At 42.7% G+C, this 17,215-nt stretch overlaps 1 protein-coding gene across 1 annotated transcript in view; it reads left to right on the top strand.

The window, feature by feature from the left end:
* The window catches only part of LOC126203295 (uncharacterized), a 92,946-nt gene that overhangs the window by 74,385 nt on the left and 1,346 nt on the right, over positions 1-17,215 (top strand). The window contains exon 6 of the mRNA XM_049937555.1: positions 6,143-6,272. Within this exon, the coding sequence (XP_049793512.1) occupies positions 6,143-6,272 (130 nt within the window). The remainder of the gene's footprint in view (positions 1-6,142; positions 6,273-17,215) is intronic.

The raw sequence follows: 17,215 nt of genomic DNA, 5'->3' as shown, positions 1-17,215 counted from the left end.
TAGTCTGGGAATATTGTAGGGTTTAACAAGGATGTTACGGAGGTTAGGGGGGCGACGAAAGGAAACTCTGGGTGTTGTGGGGAGAATTTTGTCAAGGGATGATCTCATTTCAGGGGTTGACTTGAGAAAGTCATATCCCTGGCAGAGTAATTTGTTGATGCATTCGAGGCCAGGATAATATTGGGGGACAAGGGGGATGCTTCTGTGTGGTCTGGGGGTAGGAACATTGTTGTTGGACAGGGAGGAATGTATTGCTCGGGAGATCTGTTTGTGGACAAGGTCTGCAGGATAGTTGCGGGAGAGGAAAGCACTAGTCAGGTTATTGGTGTAATTGTTGAGGGATTCATCACTGGAGCAGATACATTTGCCACAAATACCTAGGCTGTACGGAAGGGATCGTTTGATGTGGAATGGATGGTAGCTATCAAAGTGAAGGTACTGTTTGTTTGTGGGTTTGATATGGACAGAGGTGTGGATGTGAGCTTCAACAAGATGAAGGTCAACATCCAGGAAGGTGGCTTGGGTTTTGGAGAAGGACCAGGTGAAATTCAGATTCGAAAAGGAGTTGAGGTTATGGAGGAAATTAAGGAGTGTTTCTTCACCATGAGTCCAGACCACAAAGATGTCATCTATAAACCTATACCAGGCCAGTGGAAGCAGCTGTTGGGTCTTCAGGAAAGCCGCCTCCATGCGGCCAATGAAGTGGTTAGCATAGGACGGAGCCATCCTGGTTCCCATGGCCGTTCCCCTGATTTGTTTGTAGGTCTGGCCTTCAAACGTGAAGTAATTATGGGTTAGGATGAAGTTGGTAAGTATGATAAGGAACGATGTTTTTGGAAGATCTTTGGGTGGGCGTTGGGTGAGGTAGTGCTCAAGGGCAGAGAGACCATGGGTATGTGGGATGTTTGTGTAAAGGGATGTAGCATCTATGGTGACAAGAAAGGTTTCAGGTGGGAGAGGAGTGGGAATGGATTTGAGGCGTTCTAGGAAGTGGTTTGTGTCTTTGATGTAGGATGGGAGTGTGTGGGTGATAGGTTGGAGGTGTTGGTCTACCAGAGCTGAGATACGTTCTGTTGGGGCTTTGAAGCCTGCTACAATGGGACGGCCAGGATGGTTCTCTTTGTGGATTTTGCGTAATAGGTAGACGGTAGGAGTACGGGGCTTAGGTGGAGTGAGTAAGTCTATGGAAGCCGTTGTGAGGCCTTGTGAGGGACCTTGGATTTTTAGGATTTTCTGCAGCTCAGTCTGGAAGGAGGGAATGGGATCCTGGGTAACAGCTTTGTAGGTTGAGGTGTCGGAGAGTTGACGTAGTCCTTCTGCCACATACTCCACACAGTCAAGTACCACAGTTGAGGAGCCTTTATCCACCGAGAGGATGACAACAGAGTGGTCTGTTTTCAGCTCCTTAATGGCATGGGATTCAGCTGGGGTGATGTTGGGGGTTGTCGGGATGTTCTTCAAGAAGGACTGGGAGGCAACACTGGATGTGAGGAATTCCTGAAATGTCTGCAAGGGATGGTTTTGGGGGAGGGGAGGAGGATCCCTTTGAGAAGGCGGTCGGAACTGTTCTAGACACGGTTCAACACTGGGTCTAGTATTTGGGGGCTGTGTTTGGGTGGTGAAGTGATATTTCCAGTTGGGGTTCCGGGTGAATGAGAAGAGATCTTTAACCAGGGCAGTGTGGTTTAATTTAGGCGTGGGGCTAAAGGTTAAGCCTTTTGATAGAGCAGATGTCTCTGGAGGAGAGAGGGATCTGGATGAGAGGTTTAGAACTGAATTGGGACTGGTGATATGTGGCATTTGACTGTGGTTATAATTGAGATTTGGTCTGTGTGGGGTATGTGCTGGGATGGGGAGATTGACTAGGGTGGCTAGGCTAGGTTTGTTGGCTATGAGGGGGGGTTTGTTGAAGGTTCTGTTGCGGTTGGTGTTTGTGAGGGATAGGGAGAGGGACCCCACTTCTTAGGTGTTGCACTAGCACTGTGGATAGTTTTTTCAGGTGGTGTGTGGCATGAAACTCAAGTTTGCAGCTGGCTTCTAGGATGATGTTCCTGAGTGTGTTCTCCAAGCAAGGGTTTGAGAGGTGGAGGACTTTGAAGAGAGATAGGAGCTGTTGGGAGTGGTGGTTACATGTAGTGTAGAGATTCAGGACAAGTTGGGAAAGGGCTAAGGACTGAAGGTTCTGGAAGTCCAGGAGAGACTGGTGGAAGGAGGAATTGCACCCAGAGATGGGAACTTTTAAGGTAAGTCCTTTAGGGGTAATTCCAAAGGTTAAGCAGGACCAGAGGAAAAGTATGTGGGATTGCAGTTTGGCTACAGTGAATGAATGTGAATAATGTGGTATAGGATTAGGGTACATAGTGGGTAACTGGTGGGTAGGGAAATTAAATAACTAAAGTTAAAGTAGTAATCATAAGAAGGAATAAAACATGGAGGGAAGGACGAGAAAGAAAGAAATTGTGTTGGTAATGTTCAATACCAAAGGAAGACCACTAAATAAGAAAAATACGGAAAAAGATGACCAGACCAAGCAACTATGTCCAGATCAGGGGAAAAGAACACACATTGCTCAAAAACTGAAATCATGCGTGCCGCAAAAGAGATCGCGCGTGACACAAATAAGATCACGGGTGGCGCAGAAATGTCAAAAAAAATTTTTCCTGTGGCAGAGAAAGATAGCATATGGCATAAAATTATCGCCAGAAACATGAAATCGACGGAAATGGATGATACTTGTAAGTGTGGAAGAGATTGTTGGCAGTGATTGTTGGCTGGAGAACAGCGAATAACGAACGTTAAAACTATGGAATTTTAAATAAATAAATCAATAAATAAAAAAACAGAAGTGGACTATAAACGGAACAAGATAATAGGAGGAAAATGAAACTAGCACAGTTGGAGACGAAACTATTTATTTATGTATATATAAAACACTGAAGAAGAGAAAGTGTTTAGATGACAGATGTAAGTGATAGCTAACAAAAGGGACAAAACAATGAAGGATGTGGACCATATAGGTGATCTAAATGATTAATGGAAAATCTCATATATATCTCCTCACATCCAGTGTTGCCTCCCAGTCCTTCTTGAAGAACATCCTGACAACCCACAACATCACCCCAGCTGAATCCCGTGCCATTAAGGAGCTGAAAACAGACCGCTCTATTGTCATCCTCCCGGCAGATAAAGGCTCCACAACTGTGGTACTTGACCGTGTGGAGTATGTGGCAGAAGGACTGTTAACTCTCTGACACCTCAACCTACAAAGCTGTTACCCAGGATCCCATTCCCTCCATCCAGACTGAGCTGCAGAAAATCCTAAAAATCCAAGGTCCCTCACAAGGCCTCACAACGGCTTCCATAGACTTATCCACTCCACCTGAGCCCTGTACTCCTATCTTCTACCTATTACCCAAAATCCACAAAGAGAACCATCCTGGCCGTCCCATTGTAGCAGGCTTCAAAGTCCCAACAGAACGTATCTCAGCTCTGGTAGACCAACACCTCCAACCTATCACCCGCACACTCCCATCCTACATCAAAGACACAAACCACTTCCTAGAATGCCTCAAATCCATTCCCACTCCTCTCCCAACTGAAACCTTTCTTGTCACCATAGATGCTACATCCCTTTACACAAACATCCCACATACCCATGGTCTCTCTGCCCTTGAGCACTACCTCTCCCAACGCCCACCCGAAGATCTTCCAAAACCTCGTTCCTTATCACACTTACCAACTTCATCCTAACCCATAATTACTTCACTTTCGAAGGCCAGACCTACAAACAAATCAGGGGAACGGCTATGGGAGCCAGGATGGCTCCATCCTATGCTAACCTCTTCATGGGCTGCATGGGGGAGGCTTTCCTGAAGACCCAACAGCTGCTTCCCCTGGCCTGGTATAGGTTTATAGATGACATCTTTGTGGTCTGGACTCATGGTGAAGAAACTCCTTAATTTCCTCCATAACCTCAACTCCTTTTCGAATCTGAATTTCACCTGGTCCTTCTCCAAAACCCAAGCCACCTTCCTGGATGTTGACCTTCATCTTGTTGAAGCTCACATCCACACCTCTGTCCATATCAAACCCACAAACAAACAACAGTACCTTCACTTTGATAGCTGCCATCCATTCCACATCAAACGTTCCCTTCCCTACAGCCTAGGTATTCATGGCAAACGTATCTGCTCCAGTGATGAATCCCTCAACAATTACACCAATAACCTGACTAGTGCTTTCCTCTCCCGCAACTATCCTGCAGACCTTGTCCACAAACAGATCTCCCGAGCAATACATTCCTCCCTGTCCAACAACAATGTTCCTACCCCCAGACCACACAGAAGCATCCCCCTTGTCCCCCAATATTATCCTGGCCTCGAATGCATCAACAAATTACTCCGCCAGGGATATGACTTTCTCAAGTCAACCCCTGAAATGAGATCATCCCTTGACAAAAGCCGGCCGCGGTGGTCTAGCGGTTCTGGCGCTGCAATCCGGAACCGCGGGACTGCTACGGTCGCAGGTTCGAATCCTGCCTCGGGCATGGGTGTGTGTGATGTCCTTAGGTTAGTTAGGTTTAAGTAGTTCTAAGTTCTAGGGGACTTATGACCTAAGATGTTGAGTCCCATAGTGCTCAGAGCCATTTGAGCCTTGACAAAATTCTCCCCACACCACCCAGAGTTTCCTTTCGTCGCCCCCCTAACCTCCGTAACATCCTTGTTAAACCCTACAATATTCCCAGACTACCTTCTCTACCCAGCGGTTCCTACCCCTGTAACCGACCCCGCTGCAAAACCTGCCCCATGCATCCCCCCACAACCACCTACTCCAGCCCCGCTACTGGTAAAACATACACAATTCAAGGCAGGGCCACATGTGAAACTACACATTTCATTTATCAGCTGACATGCCTGCACTGCACAGCCTTTTACATCGGTATGACAACTAAACTGGCTGAGCGCATGAACGGACACAGACGAACTGTCCGCCTAGGAGATGTCCAGTACCCAGTAGCGGAGCATGCCCTCCAGCATAATTCTAGGGACCTAGGAACCTGCTACACCGTATGTGCCATTTGGCTTCTCCCACCCAACACTAGTCCCTCTGAACTGCGGAGATGGGAACTTGCACTCCAACACATCCTTTCATCCCGCCATCCCCCTGGACTGAACATACGTTAAACAACCTCGATCCCATTTACTCTTCAGTCTTCTCCTCTTTCCCTTTCCTCTTTAGCCATTCACGCATCTTTTCATCCTACATAGTTGTGTTTATCTTTATACTCTATACCTCTTTCCTTCTGTATGCATCCTCTTTGGTTTGAAGCTGGCACAGTACTTACAGTAGAATATCTTTGGCTTCCCTCTGACAACCATGCCTCCATCCTTGCTACCCTCCCTGTTTTCCTTTCCCTGTTGCTTCATGACCTGGGTTATGAGTAACTGAATCCACTTTCCCTTCTTCCCTTTCTTTCCCATCTCTCCTCCCTGATGAAGGAACATTTGTTCCGAAAGCTAGGAACGTAAATTTTCGGTTCTGTTTTTTGTGTATCTATCGGCTGTACTGAGCTGAGGTAAGTACTGGCCAGCCCCTCTATCTCTTTGTTAGTATTTGTTTCACATCTTTCATTAGTAATCTCAGTGGATTCAGATTTTAGTTTTATCCCTAGGGAGTAGCAAATGTTTGATTTTGACACAATACCTGCACCTTATCCTGTCATCACTAATAAGACTTATGGCCATTTTTTGTGATTAAACCTGTGCTTTGTGTTGAAATACTTGGGTTGATACAAATTTTTCAAATGATAAGCTTCCTTGAGGAAAAGGTGTTCTGATCTCTGTGATCTGCTCCACCTCTCTGTCCTTTCCCATTCAGTCCAATTTCACCTTTCTCTCCCTGAGGAGGAAAGAACTAACATTTCTGAAACAGGATAATTATTTTTACTTTCATGTGTCTGTATCAGCAGTACTTATAATTTTCACCTCTTGGAGATAAGTTCTGGCCAGCCTTTGTTGTTAAATAAGTACCCTCCAGAATATTATACTGGGCAGAGTTATTAATTTTTCCTGACATATGTGTGAAGAGTGCTTTTTAAAGAATGCTTTGTAAAGATTACATCCCTCTCTTACCATTTTTCTAGGTGGAGCTGGATTCTGGGCTTATAATGCTGGCACAGCTAAGAGGTTCTACAGCATTTCGGTTAACACCAATGAATCCTTGTAATTCATCTTGTCCTATGCTTCTTGGAGATTTACAAGAAGGAGAGATGTGTGAGTACAAACTTTGTTTGTGTAGATTATTTTTCAGTTCATTAGGTATGTAGGAAATTATTCAAAACTTTCATTAATTATGCCCTTCTAAGGGGCAGCACCAATTGATGATTATTCATTCTTTTAGAAATTTGTTTTCAGCTTTGAAAGTAGATGATTCTTCGTTTCTCCCAGGTTCAATGAGCCACAAGTGCTTAAAGAACTTGGAGATTGAGATCAAATCTAGCAAATGACTTGTTACACTAATTTATGAACTTTTGGTTTGCATACTTAAACCCTCTTTGGTGCAAAAGAGTAGTAGTATCTATCATTGAAAACTGCATTTTTTTGTTTTCAAGAAGAAAAAAAGAAAAAGTATCTACAGTGTTCACAAATATGACAAAGAATACATAAATGTTGTCATCCTTAAAACTTTTTGCTCCTTCCAACATTCCTGTTGGCTTCCTGATAAAAAACTAGTCTTATGCAGAGATTTCTCTATAATAGTCTTGCCTTTTCTAAAATCATAATAATATAGGTTTTCTTGTACATTCAAAAACTTGCCACACAACCCCTGCTCTAGCACATAAAAAAAATTGTTATCCATCCTTTTGACACAGATCAACAAAATTTAAAAGGTGAACATTATCTAAAATTTCTAGCCTCCTTTCCATGTGTTGGAACTTAAATAATGGCAACTATTTATTCACAACTGATACAGAAGAGTTACATGTTTGCACCTGTTACTGTCCTTCAAAGCAGTCACCAGTGTTGTGTATGTGGAAAGTGTAGTATACTGTTAGCAGAGCCTGTTCTGTTGATGGTGCAAATGGTGAGGTCTAAAGTTATGGTGATTCTCGTGTGTGACTGTGATGGTGTTATCCTAACACATTACATTCATCCATGACAGACCGTCAATGCAGAGTATTACTGTTCATTTCTGGAGCATCACCTGTGACCAGCCTTGCAAAAGAAGCGGCAACACTTTCTGCACAACCCACCCATAATTTTGCATGACAATGCATGGGCGCATACAGCGCAAGCTGTGGCTGCTCTCTTATGTTGATGGGACTGGGAAGTACTGTACCATCCACCATACCCCCCCCCCCCCCCCCCCCTCTGTCTTAAGTCCTTGAGACTTTGATTTAATCCTGAAGATGAAGGAACCGCTTCATTGCATTCACTTCAGAACTGTTCCAGAGATTCGACAGGCAGTAGACTGCTCCATTTGCACCATCAACAGAACAGGCTCTGATAATGGTGTACTATGCCTTCCACATCACTGGCAATAGGTTCTACACAATGCTGGTGACTACTCTGAAAGACAGTAACAGGTGCAAACATGTAACTCTTTAGAATCGATTGTGAATAAGTTCCAACCCTCTTATATTCACAGTGTACAATCCATTGTCATCTAAGAGTATTTATATTGAATCTGTCATTATATAATTACCCAGACACCTCCATGTAACACCAACATTTGTTAAGGGAGCAGGCATATTGTCTTGGAAAGACACAGAAACTACAAAATTATTATTTATTTCAATAATAGCTGCAAAATGGTACAAATGATGGTAGCCAATTTGTTAGAAGCCATCATTAGGTCTATAAAGCCTACAAAATGGAAAATATGGAATGTATAAAAGTTGTACAGGGTCCGGCATAAAAAACTCCCTGATTACAAAGTAACGTGCAGCGGACAGTAGAAGGAGCAGAGTGGTGGAGGGCGCGTCGTTAAGTAGCTGCCTACGTGCCGTTTTCAGTGTACGCCATGGCGTGGTCTGGTGAACATCGTGCCTTCGTAGTGGAAGATTTTATTCAAAATGGCGAATCGCCTATTAATACTAAACGTGCTTTTCGCGTTCGCTTTGTGCCCAGACGACGGGACCCTGTTCCCGATAAGAAAACAATTTATTCTTGGGTTGCTAACTTTCGTGAGACAGGTTCCGCATTAAAAAGGAAACCACCTGGACGACCACGGACTGAAACAGTCCCCGGAAATGTTGATGCAGTTAGAGCTTCAGTTCAACAATCTCCTCGACGATCCGCTAAAAAGCATGCGGCAGCATTACGGATATCTGATTGAAGTGTGAGAAGAATCTTGCATCGAGATCTTAAAATGCATCCTTACAAAATTGTAACTACGCAGGAACTGAGTGAACGAGACTGTGGTGTACGTGTAAGTTTGTGCCAAGACCTTCTTCGGAACATTCGTCCCAACGATATTGTGATTTTTTTCTGATGAAGCACACTTTCACCTTGCCGGAACAGTGAACAGCCAAAATTGCAGGTACTGGTGTGAACACAATCCCCAAAAACTTCATCAACGACCACTTCATAGCCCTAAAGTAACAGTATGGTGTGCTGTTTACAATTCCGGAGTGATCGGTCCTTACTTTTTCGAAGAAAATGACAGGAATTTAACTGTCAACAGTGAACGCTATTGTGCCATGCTCCGCGACTTTCTCCAACCGCAACTAAGGGAGCTTTTTGGTGAAATAGAGAACGTGTGGTTCCAGCAAGATGGTGCTACAGCCCACACAGCGCGGCAGTCACTGGCATTGGTGAAGGAAATGTTTCCTGGACATGTGAACTCGTTGCGTGGAGACATTGGCTGGCCCCCACGATCGCCGGACTTAACGCCCTGTGATTTCTTTCTTTGGGGCTATTTAAAAGCAAAAGTTTATGAACAACATCCACAATCTTTACGAGCCCTGAAAGAAGCAATTACACAAGAGGTTGAAGCTATTCCACCTGAAATGACTCAAAGAGTAATGAATAACTTCAGGGAAAGACTCAATCAGTGTGTCGACAGTGCAGGAAGCCATTTAAGGGATGTTTTATTTAAAAAGTAAGACCATAAGAGTATTTTCTAAAATGGCATAATATGTACTTTTATTTAGTATAAATAAAATTGTTCTACCTTATTTGGTTTTGTTTTTATTAGCTTTCCTTAAAGGGGAGGTTTTTCTGCCGGACCTTGTATTTGTACTCATTGGTCATTGTATAACATACGAGATTCATCAAAGTGAATATCTACACCAATGCTACAATTCTGAGTAGGACAGTATACATAATAGTTGCTGTCTTCTCCTCCTTTCCTTCCTGGATGCTTTTCCACCTATTGTTTTATATATATTTAAAACAATTGTATGTCTCAGTTTTTATACATTGTCATATAGATGTGGAGCAGTCATTATTATGTGCATGATTTTTGAGCTATGGCAGGAAAAAAAGTATTGAAAACCATTTCTCCTGGAAGTATAGCCACCCATGGCACGATCCAGCAATGTGATTTCATTTTATAGGACCAATATGGTGTTGTTGTGGTCTTCAGTCCAAAGACAAGTTTTATGCAGCTCTCAATATCATACAGTAGAGCTGCATTTCATCAGGATATAAAACATCTGTAATTTCTCTTGCTTTCAGCTATACATTGTATCAGTGTAGTGATGCCATATTGCTTACTATTACAAAGCCAGCTCAGTCAGTCAGCCAGCCAGACTGACTATTTCTCCTGCTACTTCTTTTGTTCAGAAACCATTTATCTGCTGGCCTCTCCACATATATCCCACTGATGTAACTGCACCTACAGTATGGCTATTTGTAACTGTGAGACAAGCAAGCCAATACATAAAGGCAAAGTCATTGGTTCATGTTATGTATGGTCTTTTAAAAAACATTGAATGTGTCTTGTCACTTCAATGAGTGTTCCCATTTTGTAAATATTACTGAAATTCAGAAAAGTAATCATGTATTCTCCAATAATGCTTCAATTGATAAGTATTACCTTTCATTCTACTCTTTACTGTTTCTTTTCTGCTACCATGGTACGTTACTTCCACTATAAAGGTTCCACCCTGCAGAACTAAGCCATATGACTGTAACATTAAACTTACACACAATCACACTAGATTTCTAATGCTTCATTTCCTTGCTCATTAAGTACCTAGAAGAATTCATCCAAACTACTGAAAATAATATTTTTGTGACATGGACAATAATAATAATTTTTGAAGAGATACACATTAAAATTCACTTGGCTGTTATTTGTCAATAGACATTGCTTTTTCACTCATATATTGTGATTTGTAGATCATATCCTGAAGAAGAAATTGAAATGTTACTACAATAATGGCAGTTCCAGCAAGGAAACAAAACTAATAAAAGATATTACTCATCAGTAGCTTGTTGATGTGTGATACATAGGCATGTGCAACAGCACAGACACTTTACTAGCTTTTGACCTGCTGGTCTGATTTTGCACACATACAACTGCACACAATTGCACCCTTCTGTGATTAAATAGTAAGTTAGAGTACAGTACATTTGTAAAGAGAAGTAGGGATAGTAAACTTTGTGTGAGCTACACACATAAGTATGTCAAGTCAGAAATGATTGTAATTGAGATAGAGCTCAATAAAATATCAGCATAACACAGAAGTTCACAGCCAGGTTAGTGTAAAGGAATTTAGAATTTTGGTCTGTGTGAAATGTAAGTGGTACTGGTTTTGGCTAAATGATTGGTTTGCTCCTGTAATTAGTCATGTTGTACAAATACCTAACTATAAATATATGTTGCAAAGGTGAAGTGAAAAAAGTGTGGCTCAGGTAAAATTAATGAAATTGGCAGGCTTCAGTTTAAAGGTAGGAAACTGGGAAGTTGTAGTTTTCCTACAAAAAAGACTGCTTGTGATACAGTGAAAATCTTGGTAGCTGTGGGCTGTGCCATCACTAAAGCTAAAACACCAGGAGCAAAATGTCCTTCATTACTGGTTACCATAGCCATTAGTGCCTCAAATAGTTGTTCAGTATGCAGACACAAAAATTGTGGATAATTTACTGAATAACAGAAAAGTACTGACAGTAAGATTTAAACATGAATTGTATTGATTTGTCATGGGTAACTTCTGTTCCATATGTGAATAGTTAAACACTGGCAAACAAACATGTTTATTTTATTGTAAATTTTATACGTATCTCATAATGTGTGTGATGACAAAGACTAAAAAGTTCAAACAATGGAAAATCTCAGCTGTAATAACAGTATGTGTTTGAGTAATTACTACTCACCACATAGTGGAGGTATTGATATTATAGACAGGAACATTCAGAAGTATAAAATAGGATATTATTAAACTACCAGCTAGTCCAGTAACTTAATAATGTTCAACAGTACTTCTGAATGTACCTGTCTGCCACTCTCAACACAACCTCTGTGGTCAGTAGCAGTCCATCCTATTTCAGACTAATATGTTCATTTTATTGAATTTAAGCCATTTCCCTGTTCAGTAATCTGTTATATGCATGTTCAGATAATGTAGATGGTACTAGTGATCCATGGAACATCTAACTAACTTACTACTAGGAGATCTTAACTATGTACAACAAATTTTAGAAGCAATCTCTTTCATAGGTCAGCTTCACTTTCCAATCAGTTTATGAATAAATCAGTGCCTTTGTTTCACTATGCCTGTGCCTATATGATTATTATTCTACATGCTGCTAATTTTAATTACACTTTCAGGTTTGTGAAAGGCTATGATTCAAGTTTATGCACATAAATCATGTTGTCAAAGCCAGATGAATTTTTGACAATGTTATGAAAAGGATAGTTGCTACTCACCATGTAGGAGAGATGCTGAGTGCAGATAGAGACAACAAAAGATTGTCACAGAATGAGCTTTTGGCCAGCAAGGCCAGTAGCTATCATTCTCTCAATATTGGTACCTCCATGGATTTTTCATTGTTAATTTTGCCAGATGTATTTTTGCGTTACATGAAATGAAATGTTTAGCTTTACATTTCTCTGTATTCTGGGTTAGTAGCCAATACTGACACCACTGGACAGTTTGGTGAGGTCTGACTGGTTACTGTCATCATTACAGAGCAAAATGTCATAAATGTTTGTCATAATTCATTTTTATCATCTGTTATCTTCTGTGAGGGAAGATTTACATAATAATTTAAAAAGACTGCTTTATTTTTTCCTGTTTAATAACAAGAAAGGCCATTAGTATTGTCATAGACTAGGGAAATGGGCTGGATTAGAATGAGGATATTGTGGTGTTTTACTAAGAAGCATGGATCACAGTGTTCCATTAGCTAGGTCATTTACTAATGCAGCTACTCCAAATTATGAGTATCTGATAACCAAATGAGAATATGCTGCCTTGGGTTCCTCAATGGTAAACTCCTTGCAGTGATGTAAAAGGTACAACTGTTGAGTGTGGAAGCAAAATGATGTGGCTCCAGCACACTTGGTGGTGATAATCCAAAACCATCATCACACTATGGATAGGAGGATGGAACTAGTCCCATGGCATTTAGTTTATGGGGGTAGAGATGTTACGTACGCTAATATCGAACCCAACATTAAGTATTCGCTCATTTATAATGAATTAACTTTATTTTGATCATGCTGGTATAAACACATCCGCTCGAATACAGAGTTCAGAACACACTGAGATCAACAGTTTTCAAAGAAGTTAGTTCTCAAAGATGAGGCGGTCGACTCTTGCAGTTGATAACCACCACAGAGCCCCCACTCATAGTGGGGAGCATTGTAAGGATGGTGAGAGGCGTGTGTGCACTCGGCCAGCTGATGGCGCAGGTGTGTGTGACCAATCGTGTCGTAGCAGGCACTGGTGCGAGGCACGATCGGACCGTTTCTCGATGACTTGGTAGGCGTGACCAGTGGAAGGAAGGAGGTGCGGAAGGTGTCCACAGGTTGACCGTGCCATGCCACTGATGGCACAGTGGAAGCAGAAGGCGGCGGCGTGTCGGTAGGGAGAACATCGTCATGCCGAGGCCGTGCGGCGCAGCGGGGTTTTGATCCGATCAAAGGCGCGGAGTGTGTCAAAGATGCAATGCGCTGTATTGCCAAATTATTTGCCAGTGAGTGCTGCGGTAAGTGCAACGTGTCTGGTAACAGTTTATTGGCCGTATGACATAAAGGAGCAAGCATGCTGTGGCTTAACAGGCTGTGTAAGAGATAAGCAACACTCGCGCTTAATGTCACAGCAGGGGAGAAAACAGCAAGCTGCACATGACTAACCTTGGCGGCGGATGACTTTGATGTAGACAGAAGTGTCACCTCAGAATCGATGGACGTGAGTGTTACAGCGGTAGATGGCAGGATGTTCTGAGCGGAGTTGAGTGTCGGTGTTTTGATGTACGAAACAGCCGTGATCAAAGGGGCATGGCCGTGAGCCCTGTGCATAAGGCATGGTGACTGCGAGAGGTGGTGGAAGGTGGATGTGGTTGACGAAACCAGGGTCAGAGCAGGAAGGCGAAGAGACATAATGTGAACATGAAGAAGTTGAATCGATGGTTGAACTACTGGTCCATGGCGAAGAGGTGACACAGTTCGATGGAACTGGAGCTGCGTGTGTGCGGTCGCTGATGGTGCTGCAGTAGAGTTGTAAGGCTGCAAGCCGCTCGCATGAAATTGCTGCATGGTCATGTGTCAGAGTGGAAAGATGCTCACTCGTCGAAGCAGTAACGGCAGATGTGTGTTGGTCGTACATTGCGGAGGTAGTGAAGAGGGTGGCAAAGCAAGCGGCACTGGAATGCAGCTGGTTATGCCATGGTACAGAAACAAAGTGTCTGGAACTATCAAGGAAAGGTGGCAGCGGCATAAATAAGTTGCTTGTATCACATCAATAACATAGAATTTCCACTTGAGGCGGCGTGATGATGACAGTTGTGACATCTGGGACATAGATCCATGTAGTGTGATCGTCAGGGTATTAGTTGTAGCTGGTAGTAATGGTGAAGTATCATCAGCAGTTGGAGGTGGAACAATGACAGGAGCATCTCGTTGCATGTTGTGCTCCATCGGTGTCGGCTGCGGCATGTGTAACTGATCTTGTACCAATAAGTTGTATGTCACAATTTGCTCACATAGCTGTTGCAGTTGTTCAGGCGAAAATGTATGTCGTGAAGCAGTCTGCTGTGTATCACTGAGTAAGATGGGGTTGAAATCGGAATCTGTCTCTATCAAAGGGTAACCTGACTTACAAGACAAGGTCGGCGTCACAGTATTGACGTAACAGTTAGAGTAGAAGAGATCGTATGTGCGATCATGAATGTGAAACTCAGTACTCGGCGACGACGGAGTGAGAGCACGTTGACTGCTGTATGAAGCATTGATACGGCTGAAATCGTCTTCTGGGGTGGATGAACAAGTTGCTGGAATGATCGAATGGTGAACGGCCAGGCGGTAAGCATGCGTAGTGTCGGTGAGTTGTTGACAAGATGCGGGTGTGGTAGCCGTGGCGGGATCATATGTCACGCAGCTGTTTGTTTTGACTGGGTCGAGGTCAGTGAGCCAGCAGGCGGTGGCCGTGACGTCGCTGTCGGTAGCGGTCGAGCAGAGTTGGTGCAGCTCAGGTGCTGTGTAGAGGGAGGCGTGGCACGTCCAGTGTTGCAGTGAGAAACAGGCGGCATTGTCGTCGGTGTAATTGGTGCATTGTCATTGATTGGTAGGATGCCCTTGATGAAATTGTTCCTGTGATGTTGGTGACAGGCACTGAAGTAAAGCGGCTTTCGGTCTGGTGTACTTGTCACTCAAATTGTCACAGATAATGTCCATAATTATATAATGATAGTCCTGTAGGTGCCTGAAGAGTACAAGGTATTTTTCATTTTCGTCGGTGATGCCATAAGAGGAGAATATAAACTCAGTGGCCATGAACCACATTGGAAGTTGGTCCGAGAGAAATGTTGGTAGTTGAATGCTGCAAATGAGGGACAAGTGCGGAGAAGTGGCAGAAAAGTTGCCGCGAACATTCGAACTCTGAAAGACGGGCTGTGCAAAAACCGGGTTGAACGAATTTGCACGCGGCACAGAAGACACGTAGCCGTGGTAGCCGTGACGGGCGTTTGTGAATTCAACCAGACATGCGATTTAGCTGTAGTTCAGAGTTCGTGCGAACTGGGATTTGCAACATAGTCCCCGTTTGTTGCAGTCCATTGTTTGGCATGATTGTCCAATGTTGAAGTACTGCACAGAGTTAATTCATTACACAAAAGCAAGTCAAAATTGTCCAAATTAATTGGCGAAGGAGCACTGCACTGTCCGGAAGTGAAATTACCGATGCGTTGAGTGAGTTTCGACGGACGACGTGTGCACCTCGATCGCATTGTCAATGTGTGAGAAGGTGACGAAAGTTACCAAAAAGCACGATTCACACAAGAGTTGGGAATTTACACACTAATTACACATCCTGAACACTGCATCTAGATGTGGCACGATGCGAAGTTGATGGATGTAGAAATCCGACAAAGGGTTGCTGCATTGTTTGTCCATGGCGATGTTCCAGTACACATTTCTGGCATCGTAAGCGGTGTTCATGAGCATTGGGGTCATCAGTATGGAGGTCGAGATGTTACGTATGGTAATATCGAACCCAACATTAAGTATTCGCTCGTTTATAATGAATTAACTTTATTTTGATCATGTCAGTGCAAACACATCCGCTCGAATACAGAGTTCGAAACACACTGAGATCAACAGTTTTCAAAGAAGTTAGTTCTCAAAGATGAGGTGGTCAACTCTTGCAGTCGATAACAGCCACAAGTTCACTGGATCTTACACCAGTGGGCTTCCTCCTCTAGCATCATTTAAAACAAATGGTGTATGTACAGGATTTATTGAACCTTAATCATTTTCACTGATTAAGTGAGCAGACAGTGAATAACATGCTGAAAGACCTGAATTAAGCTTGTGTGGAATATGGGATGCAAATAAACACAGCAAAAACAGAGTATGATCATCAGTAGAAGGCACAGACTGTCGAATATTAAAATAGGACAATCTACCATTAGCTAAGTAAGTGCATTGAAATATCTTGGAAGCACAATATCCAAAGACTTGAGATGTCACCAGGAGGTGAAAACTCGAATTGCCATTGTGAAGGAGGCATTCAACAGAAAGAGGAGACTCTTATGTGGAAAATTAGATAAATGTCTAAGGAATAGGCTTGGCAAATGATTTGTCTGAAGTGTGGAACTTGGTCCCGCTCACAGTTTTAATCTGCCAGGAAGTTTCAAATCAGCGCACACTCTGCTGCAGAGTGAAAATCTCATTCTGGAAACATCCACCAGGCTGTGGCTAAGCAATGTCTCTGCAATATCCTTTCTTTCAGGAGTGCTAGTTCTGCAGGTTTGCAGGAGAGCTTCTGTTAAGTTTGGAAGGTAGGAGACGAGGTACTGGCAAAAGTAAAGCTGTGAGGATGGGGTGTGAGTCATGCTTGGGTAGCTCAGACGGTAGAGCACTTGCCCGCGAAAGGCAAAGGTCCTGAGTTTGAGTCTCGGTCGGGCACACAGTTTTAATCTGCCAGGAAGTTTCACAATTTACATTGTTAGTGAAATCAATTTGTTACAGTCTGACTTAACATGAAATATCCCTATCGAAAAATGATGTATCAGACAATTTTGTCCACTGGTGGCCCTTCAATAGCCATGCACTTTCCCTCTAGCCATTGCTGCTTGCCCATTTTGCACTTTGCCAGTCTTGTGTTTTAGAAGTCTGTATTCTCTTTCATCTGTTTTGTTTTTATATTTTCTTGTTTTATCAAACAAAGTAAATATCTCCTGTGTTACCAGAGATTTATAGTAGATCTTGTCTTTTCACCTACATGATCTTCTGCTGCATTACCTATATTATTTCACCTTCTATTGCATTCATTTCCCCTGTTTCAGCCCGAAGCTACCTAATGCTCCATCTTAAACATTCAACCACCTTTGTTTTCTTCAATTTATCCAGACTGCATTGCAACAAGATGTCAGTTTACCTCAATTGATGTTAGCATAATAATTTATTCTTGCCCATGTGGTCATCAAAATCAGTAATGTACTAAAATTAATATTGCTAAGTCTCAGGGGCAATTGGCTGGTGGCTTGAATGCTTGTCCTTTAGCCACTCATTATCTGTTTATTATTAGATGTTTTTTTAAGAT

Source organism: Schistocerca nitens, chromosome 9 (assembly GCF_023898315.1).
Source record: "Schistocerca nitens isolate TAMUIC-IGC-003100 chromosome 9, iqSchNite1.1, whole genome shotgun sequence".
NCBI lineage: Eukaryota > Metazoa > Arthropoda > Insecta > Orthoptera > Acrididae > Schistocerca > Schistocerca nitens.
Note: the sequence above shows the minus strand (reverse complement) of the source record. Positions and strands in the feature narration are given on the sequence as shown.